Source organism: Danio rerio, chromosome 2, assembly GCF_049306965.1.
Source record: "Danio rerio strain Tuebingen ecotype United States chromosome 2, GRCz12tu, whole genome shotgun sequence".
Taxonomy (NCBI): Eukaryota; Metazoa; Chordata; class Actinopteri; order Cypriniformes; family Danionidae; genus Danio; species Danio rerio.
This window is the reverse complement of record NC_133177.1, coordinates 60,907,501-60,917,500: the sequence shown is the minus strand read 5'-3', so window position 1 is coordinate 60,917,500 and position 10,000 is coordinate 60,907,501. Positions and strand designations below refer to the sequence as shown.

The window sequence follows — 10,000 nt, the reverse complement described above, 5'->3', positions numbered from 1 at the left end:
TACGAGTTACATTTTTTGAGAGGTGCCATGGCGAGGGGCTAAGCGTCTACGTGTAGGCTTCGCCGTAGCATACGCACATGCTTGACGCAGAAGTATAAATCAGCCTTAATTGTATATGGATAAGTAAATTATTTGTTGCTTATAGTTTTAAATGAAATAAAATGGCAGCCAGAACAGAACAAGGTAACATCCTGCATACTCTATATTTCAAACACGTCGCAAGCGGTACTTTGGTTATTCCAATATGATGCAAAGATGACGCATACAAGAATACATAAGCTCACACGTCTTAAACATTTACCAATTCAAAATGTTAACAGTCTTGTGAAAAGGCTGCAGAAGGTTTAAATCTGTATGCCACCAGTTGTAAAATTGATGAGATGTCTTTTCCAACACCAGCTACATTTACATCCACCCATTTTTGTGCATAAAAAATTGAACAATTTTAAAGACCAAGATGCTCAAATTGTGAAAAATGTATAAAAATATGCATAACCGAGGATAAACGTTTAATTCAATAAGAAAAGGATGCGCATAAACTATGAAGGTAACTCTTTTACACAAACTGCAGCATGCGCATTCTAAAAGGTCATGTGATTTGGTTATGAGATCATGTGATGAATCTGTGTGAATGGACAAATCAGCAGGCTGAGCACATTGACCAAAACAACATGTCAGGTTTTATTTTCTAAAACGGCATTACATTTACAGTATTAGTTTAATTATATTATTAATTACCAACAGAATCAAGAGTGTCTGTATCATGTTTCACGCCTTCACTATGTGTCAGCATGGTCTTGAAGTGCTAGTCATTTATTAAATAAAGACTCACGCAGTTTCTTCTACTGTAGCAAACTCAATTTTTGCTGTTGATATTTAGCCACAGTTCATCAGAAAGCGACTATTTGGTTTTGACTCATTGGATGGAAACGCTGCTTTATCCGCTTTTACATGACATTCCAAAACAGCGAATTAACTGTGCAAAACTGGATGGCTACTAAGGCTCTAAGACTGCATGACGTATATTACCACACAAAAAGGCTTACCAGAGACACAATCCACCACAACCAGAGCTCCATCAGTGACACGCAGAGCAGCTGTGACCTCGGAGGAAAAGTCAACGTGGCCAGGAGAGTCGATCAGGTTAATGAGGAAACCAGATCCATCCTTACACTGCTTAATGAAGGCCAAGTCATTCTCCGTCAGCTCGTAGTACATGGAGATGGCGCTGTGGGGGCACAACACGGGGGAAATAAACAAGCAGCTCTTTGTATGGCAGCATTAGACCTTCATATCAGCTGTCCTCAGTGTCCACTAATTGCTCATTTGTGAGAGCTTTGAACACAGTTTCAGTTGAATTAGTAATTATGGCTGCACAATATAGTTTCAGCATCGATATTGCAATGGGCAAATCTCTGCAATAGTCAAACTGCAGGATGTCAAGCAAGTGGATTTAAACCATTTGGATCACAAGAAATCAAGTTCGCTAGTAAATATTGAAATCAAGTTTTTCTATAATAGTGAAAATGCAAACAATATTTTACTCAATTGCAATACTAATGCACAACACTGACTTTGCGTATATACACTATACTAATAAAAAAAAGGGGATCTAATTGGATTTTTATTGTACACAAGTTAACGTTCACTTAGTTTTAAGTTACTATGCCCTTACTCCACATTAATCCACAGATTTACAAACCTCTACACAAACAGAAAAAATAGCAATATTACATTTGTTTTAATTGCATCTCTTTGAGTGCGCAAACTAAACTGACAACTCAATTCCAGTACTTTGACTAAGTCTATAATACAACCTCATGCACATCGCTACCACTCTCTACAGGACATAATTTATGGCTATGCATTATCACATTTAATTGCTATTAAAATGAGGCTTGGGGGTTTTAAAGATCTGGTTTCTACATTTAGTGATGATAAAAGTTTAGTTATGATACATTAATAAGCATTTAGATTGATTTAATTGTATTTAAACCAAGGCGTGTCTTGAATGAAATGTCTATCTTGGAGATATCAGGGTATGTTTAAAGACTTGACATTCTTGTATTTCAAGATTGTCATTGACAAAATGTAGCTATCAGAGTTATAAAAAAAATAAATAAATATACATTTTAAAAATGGATATGACTAGTTGTGTGGGTGACATTACAAGCTCTTGAGACAATCTGGAGCAACTCAAACCGTTATACAGGTGTTTAAGACAGTACACACAAAAACACACCTCTTAAATTAATATTTAGAGCTGATGTCCCGCCAGCAACATATAAAATCAATTAGACTTTACACAAAGTTGGAAACTTAATTTTGTGCCTGAAAGAAATACAGTTACATTAAAAATGTAGCTTATCAATGGTTTACCATAAAAATTTCAATTGTTTTTGTTTGCAATTGATGAGAAGTATTGATATTAGTGTAATTGTTATGTGGAGCGTCATGTATGTCGGAATGAATTGCCAGAAGGGAATCAGAGCTTGAGAAAGGCTTTTAAAGCCGAAAATAGTTGTCAAAATGTCTGATGAACTCATCTCTTTTTGTTACAAGCAGTGCTGGAATTTACATTACAAAAAGTCCTATTCTCAGTAGTCTTACGTGGATTTGATGGTAATGCAGCGCTCCTGCTCGTCTTTGCGTGTGTCAGTGAAGCGGGTCTCTCCGGCGCGGGCGGAAGCAATGATTCCAGCCTTGGACACCAGAGAGTCGGTCAGTGTAGATTTCCCGTGATCCACGTGCGCAATCACAGACATGTTACGGATGTTGGACTTCTTGTCCATGATGGCACGGATCTGGTCGACTGTGAAGTTCACCTGGAAGAGCAGACGGCAGTGACACATTTGATCATTATCTAGCATACTGAAAATAATTAGATTTGACAAAACTTTCAGATCAATAACAAATTGAAAATGCTTCATTAATTAAATTATATTAATTCTCTGCACAACACTTACAAAACAATACTGTAGGCTAAAGATAGGCATCAGATTTAGTATGCATTTGCTGTCATTGATATATTTAAAACTTAATATGAAGACCTTTCGGACAGAATTGAGAGAATTATTAGATAGACATCTTATAATATACAAATAAAAGATGATTTTTATTTAATGCCACGTCAGCAAAAACAAATAAACTGATAGTGATGGTACTTTATCAACTTAATCATACTATTGTACTCAGTTACTAATGAAAAATAAGTGAACGAGCTTCTAAAAAAAACAAAAATCCATGCTATTTTCACGTTTAATAATTGCACACGTGACCTTGGTCTTAAGTTGTACAGGTATGTTTTTGAAACTAGCCAAAACTAGATATGTGAAAATCATTACATGTTAAGTTCATATTAAGTAACTTATAAGATCTTAGACATCTTAAAATTATACATACAATGTTGATTTTATTTGCATTTATTGCATGTCAACAAAAACAAAAGATAGCACAGTTTTAATTTTATTGCCATTTCAGCTTCTATGGCTATGTTATGGGGAAAAAAGCAGATTCAAGTTTACCAAATTTGATAAATGCCACTTTTCTAAAACTATAAAAATATTCTAACAATTAAAAGTAACCAACAGCAATAAATATACAAGGTAAAATGCATAAATAATAGATAAGATGAAGATCTAAAACAGTTTAAGGTTTCCTTTTGATAAATTCTACATTTTTAAAAGGATTCACATTAAAAAAAATTCATTTAAAGTTTCTCCAAATAAAAAGTGTCTGATAAGATGGCATAGATACTATATAAACTATTTTTCAGTAATGTTGTTAAGAGGGATTAAAAAAGCCATTCTTAATTGACTGGAAAACCGAAAATAAACACTTTAATGAAGAAAACCTGTCACACATTATCCTTACACCTAATAGATGGTAAACGCATTTTGGGTAATTTCAGGTTTGGAAAATAAACACTCAAACTTCCACCTGTGAGAGAAACTGGAGTGCTTGAAAACAAAGGATAAGTGTTGGATAAGTTGGTGTAAGTGTACATTTTCATAAACTGAATACAGAAGTCAGCCTTTCCAAACGTGTAAACTGACATTCAGATGTTTCACGCACAGTTTCCACGTCACGTGCTGATGAAGGCGACGGTCCAAAGCACAATCTGGCAATAAATGCGTCAGTGACGTGTTCGTTTTTTTAGTCGCATGACAACGGAAAGACTAACTTACCAAGTTAAAGCCCTGAATGAAACCACATGCTTAAATATTCATCACTAGTTGCGCCCTTTACACCGCCTACCGGAAGCAGTTATGCAAACAAAAGACGGCCATGTGCGTGATGTGGCCCCGCTGATGAACCGCACACGCGGGACCGGGAACGCATGAACACGTGACAGCTATTCGAACACGCCCGACACCTGCTAAACCAGCCGGTAAACCGAGAAAAAGCACACACAGACTCTCATAAAGAGACGGGAAACACGTACATAAGTACTACAACTCGATTATCACTATACTTGGTTAAAAATCGAAACATTAGAAAATATTAAACAGATTTTCCACAAGCACGCGATGCTTTTCACAATACGTGGCACGGCGAGCTAACATGCTAACAAGGCCCGGGAACCGGGAAGAAAGAAATAACCCCTCAAAAGAAGGGGATTATATATCGGTTGTTTTATTTCTCGAAATATAGTATACATAACTCATGCTTGAGATTGATACAGCGACATTATTTGAAGTGAAAATAAATAAAAATGAGTCGCGCTGCTAAACACCGGCTGCCATTTTGTTTTGAGGGAAACAGCTAGCCGGTCTTTTTCCGCACACATCTGGCCGAAAATCCGGTTAATCGTTAGAATAACGGATCTTAACGCTCAATCTTCACTCGGAGCGACAGTATTAACGCAGATGAAATGTGTGATACGCACCATTTTGACAGATGTTCTTGGATTCGCTCAGCACTGATAGGAACAGAGAGCACGCTGCCTTCCGCTGGTGGGGACAGGCAGGGAGAAGGACGCGTCACGCCGCTGCTTGGCTTTATATCAGCACCGCTTTCCCTTGACGTCATGACGCAAACACCCTCTTTCTCTCCCTTTCTCTGACAAACACAGCTCCATCTGGCGTTACACAAGAGCGGAAAAAACAGAACACAACGTACAGCTTCAAAAACAACATGTCCCATGTCTGAAATATGGAGGACAAAAAGACATTCATTCATTCATTCATTCATTCATTCATTCATTCATTCATTCATTCATTCATTCATTCATTCATTCTTTTTCTTTTCGGCTTAGTCCCTTTATTAATCAGCCGCACATAATATATTGTGATGGATGGTCTGATGTGATCATTTTACTGTATTATACTGAACACATTTTTACCAACATTTCATATTTCTTTATTCAGCTTTTAAAATATAACACTCTTATCTCTTAATAGATTAAAATAGAATTGAATGCCGTTTATTTTTACTGTACACATATACAGTGTACATTACTTACATATACATGCGATGAGGTTAAGTGCCATCTCACTTATGTAAATATATCCCTACAATGCAAATCACACTAAACAGCAAGTTACATGAGAAATAACTGTAGATGACAAACAGTGCAAAAATAGGGGACGAGAAGTCGGGTAAGTTGGAGTAAACAGTTCTGAGGTAGAACAAAAGATATATACAAGATGCAAAAGCCTACAATGAAATGTGTTTAGCATAAAGTCCAATGAAATTTCAGTGCATTTTAAGCCAGTCCATGAGTAGTGTAGTCCTAAAACAGGTGGTGTACTATTACCCACCTAACCCAAATTTCAAAAGCCAATAATACAACAAAAGCCAATGTTTCTTTGATTTATTAGCAATTTAACATTACGTCACGGTGGCGCAGTAAGAAGGTCGCTGGTTTGAGCCCGGGCTGGGTCAGTTGGCATTTCTGTGTGGAGTTTGCATGTTCTCCTCGTGTTGCCGTGGGTTTCCTCCAGGTGCTCCGGTTTCCCCCGCAAGTCCAAACACATCCACTTCGTAAAACATTTGCTGGATAAGTTGGTGGTTCATTCCGCTGTGGCGACCCCAGATTAATAAAGGGACTAAGCCGAATAAAGGAAAGAATGAAGAAGTTACCTGTAACTATTGACTTCCACAGAAGGAAAAACAAATACTATGGAAATCAATGGCTTTAGGTTTCCAGCTTTCTTTAAGTATTCATTTGTGTTCAATAGAAGAAAAAAGAAGACAAACTGGTGTGGAAAGAGTAAAGTTGTGTAAGTGATGACAATTTTTTTTGGGGGGGGGGGTTGAATTTAGGAAACATATTTGTTCATTTTAAAGGGAGATGCTAATAATAGTCTAATGATTTATGTTAAGCTACATATCTGTCAACATTGGGATGTAAAAATAAGGGATATGCCCACCATAATAAAGGATAACCCCCCCCCAAATTAAAAAAATCCCCAAAAAATAATAAATATATTTGTCTGGAGCAGTTTCAGGCCCGGATTGGCCAATTGGGAGGACCGGGAGAGCTCCCAGTGGGCCAGTCCGTTTTTTTGGCTGCGAGGGCTGGTGTTTCTAGCTGCTTGCACTCTCAGCAGTCACACTTTTTTTCATTTATTTATTTATTTGACCATAGCCTCACTCTTTAATCCATTATTTTGCCGCAGCTCTGCTCTTCTTATTTATTGTCTCGCATCCCCATGAGCAAAATGCAGCCTGCAGGATAATGATGATGTAACTATCATTATGGCCACATTAGTTAACAGCGCGATTGTGGTCCAGTGGTCAGCACGCTGCGTTACAAAGTGTTCGATCCTCACTTGAGTAATTCTTTAGTTTTTTCTTTCTTTTTTATTGTTAAGACATATAATAATGTTAGGGTTGTTGAACATTTGAAGTTCTAAAGCAGCTGTTTTCTTGAAAAAGACGTGATAGTGTAATTAGAAACTGAATTGGAAATGACCTTATTTTAATATAGTCAGTCGTGAACTGAGGTGGGCCGGTCTAATGCTTGAAACTCAAGAGCTGAAAAGGAGTCCCACTCTGGCCCTGAGCTGTTTCATTGTAAATGAACAGTTAAACAGTCAGTAATATGTTTTATTATTATTATTTACAAAATAAAAAAATATGTAGTATACATTAGCAGTGTATGGGTGTGGATGAGTTTCCCAGTGATGGGTTGCAGCTGGAAGGGTCTCCGCTGTGTAAAACACATGCTGGATAAGTTGGCGGTTCATTCCGCTGTGGCGACCCCAGATAAATAAAGGGACTGAGCCGAAAAGAAAATGAATGAATGCATGAAATATTGCATGTCTTAAAAAAAGTATTAATAAAAATAGTCCATTCATCCTTTCTTGCACCACAACACAATACATTGAATGATAGGCTACTTGTAAAGACTCTTAGAATGAAAAATACGACGTGTCTAAATATACAATTCTATATACTCGTATTTCTTAAAGATTAATACAGGAATATGTTGTCTGTCTGTTTCCACTGAATGATTAGGCGGAACCTTTATCTTCGTCAAATCTCACCCGAGCCTCATTAAAGAAAACTCAACGCAGCTCTTTCCGCAAATTCACGAAGCACAGTGCGTCAGTTAAATGGCGTTGAGCGCAGCCGCCGCTGCACGTTCACGCTTTTAGCGCAGCGCCTTCTGTTCTCCAGTGTGTTCTATCAGAAGGCTCCAGACTGGGTGTTGGTGAGTTTCAGGATTATTATCTGTCTTGTTTTACTTTTAAACCTCATTGTGTCGCTTTGTGCTTGAATGAACGTTATTCTCAGGTAAAGTATCTTACGCTAGTCACTTACGTTAATAAACGATGTTCCTCACGCTTGATTCGTCGCTAAAATGCTTTTGTACTGAATGAATAACAAATATATTATGCTAAAGATGCCTTAATAAATATGACTGAGGAGGAAGGAACAATATACAATACACAAAGTGTTCTTTATTATTGTAACGATCGGATCACTTTATTGAAAATATATTACATACATAGACATCACCTATTGTAAATGACACCTTATGGTTTTTATGTCATAATGTAATAACGTTCACCTTTGGTGAAGCTAGTTTGGAATAACAGTAGTTATTGTGAAAAGAGCTATACAAATAAACTTGAAATAAATTGAAAAACATAAACAGGTTTGGAATAAGTGGTGGAAGAATAACATTAATGTTAAAGAAGATCTATTATGCCGCTTTTTACAAGACATAAAATAAGTCTCTGATGTCCCTAGAGTGTGTAGATGAAGTTTCAGCTTTAAATAACTCAAATAACGTTTATAACGCTCTGAAAATGACCCTTTCAGGCTTTGATTCTGATTGTGGTGTTTTGGTGACTGTCACTTTAAATTTAAATGAGATCATGCTGTTTTCAAGAGGGCGGAGCTACAAACCTCTGTGTGTCAGCATAGTGGCAGATTGAAAACAGTACTAGTGTTGTCAGTGCTGGTCAGGTGTGCGTGTGTGCTTCATGCTTCTGTCAGTCTATGTCTCTCCTGTCGCTGTTCATTTGTGCTTCATCTTAAAATCCACATCTATAATCCCCTTCAGTGTTTCCTCTAGGATTTTTACCAGCTGTAGTGGCAGGCCTTTTTTTTTTTTTTACACAGATCTATCAACTACCTGTGGAGTTATTTCAATGAAAAATGTCGTGAGCGCAGTATTAGAAGTCGGGATCGCATTTATGTAATAGCCTGTGAGCTACCTTTGTGCTTGCGCACCGATTTCCTCTGCTCGTGCACAAAACTTCTAGCCCGCCCCTCAAATATAAGCCACTTCAAGAGCGCGCAGATCTCACGCTGCTGAGTGAGATTTAGTGCGTTTATGTAAGGAGAATGTCTCCAGCATTTATTAGATTTGCTAGGAATATTTATGAATGTCTCCAATAGACAAACTGAGTAGGGTTAATTCGTCCTGAAGTGAAACAGCTATACTTCATGTTTGCTGGCCTCACACATCAGCCAGCCAGTCAGTCAGTCAGTCAGCACGTCACCTTAAAGGGTAAACAAATGACGCACAGCTTTACTATGGTTACAGAAAAGTTTGCGCTGTTATAATTCACCTAACCTTTAATACGTTTATTTATTACCCGCTATTAAAAATAAAATGTTTTGTGTGAGAAGCTGTAATGTAGCCGTGGCGGGATGAATTTTGGCGTGGCGCCCCGCCATGGGAGAATGAATGTAGCGGAAACCATGCTCTTAGTCTATGCTGACATTGGGCCCTATCATACACCCGGCGCAGTGTGGCGCAAGGCGTGGCGCAGTAGTCTTTTGGTAGTTTCAGCTTGGCGCAAGAGTGGTTTTGAGGCGTTGCGCTACGCTGTTTAAATAGCAAATGCATTAGCGCTCATTTGTGCGGCCACAGGGCTTCTGGTCTAAAAAGGAAGTGTTCTGAGGCGGACCGCTGGCGCGTTGCTATTTTGAGAAACTATAATAGATTTTTCATTACACCAAAACAAACCCTGTCTAATCTCCAGCGCAGAGTTGCGCCTCGCTTACACACTGCTTAATACACACAAGAGAGCAATAGGCAAATATCTTTACATATGAAATAATGTAAATATTAAGGATATATATAGTATATAGTAAGAATGGATATAGGATATAAATATAAAGGATTAAAATATTACAAAACATATAATTTTCTAGCCTACATAAATATAAAAACCACTGCTTTTATGTCTTCTTCATCTCGGGAGGCTTTTTCAGTTCATTCATAACAATTTGCTTTTGTATAATGTTATTATTATTAGCAGTGTTATTTATTATATCCATATTTATATTTGTTTTATTAAAAACAAGCTTAGATTTGTCCACCTGTCAGGTTTTAGACCATATGGGGCACAGCATGTGTTTTAGGATATAACTCAGGTTTTTGAACACACTTCATTATTATTGTTCATTTATTCGTTTGCTGGATATTAGAACTGAATTTAGAAATAGTTTTGAAATGAATATTTGCGCTTAACAAACAAAATTATTTATTTATAGACTAATTGATGTCTGTGTGTAAAGGTTTCCCTATCCAAGA

General features: G+C 37.3%; 3 protein-coding genes across 5 annotated transcripts in view; 2 read left to right on the top strand and 1 right to left on the bottom strand.

The window, feature by feature from the left end:
* The window catches only part of eef2b (eukaryotic translation elongation factor 2b), a 28,371-nt gene extending 23,426 nt beyond the window's left edge, over positions 1-4,945 (bottom strand). The window contains 3 exon segments of the mRNA NM_200458.2: positions 1,047-1,228; positions 2,611-2,825; positions 4,889-4,945. Of these exon segments, the coding sequence (NP_956752.2) occupies positions 1,047-1,228; positions 2,611-2,825; positions 4,889-4,891 (400 nt within the window). The 5' untranslated portion in view covers positions 4,892-4,945.
* Positions 1-10,000, top strand: part of lingo3b (leucine rich repeat and Ig domain containing 3b) — a 790,077-nt gene that overhangs the window by 770,415 nt on the left and 9,662 nt on the right. The gene's annotated exons all lie outside the window — the stretch shown is intronic.
* armc6 (armadillo repeat containing 6) overlaps positions 7,628-10,000 on the top strand; it is a 26,607-nt gene continuing 24,234 nt past the window's right edge. For 2 of the 3 annotated variants that reach the window (XR_012395352.1, XM_677924.11), the window contains exon 1: positions 7,628-7,660. The gene's annotated coding sequence lies outside the window, so the exon portion shown is untranslated. Of the gene's footprint in view, positions 7,744-10,000 lie in introns of all 3 variants that reach the window. The other variant, XM_009298943.5, reaches the window with a different exon arrangement.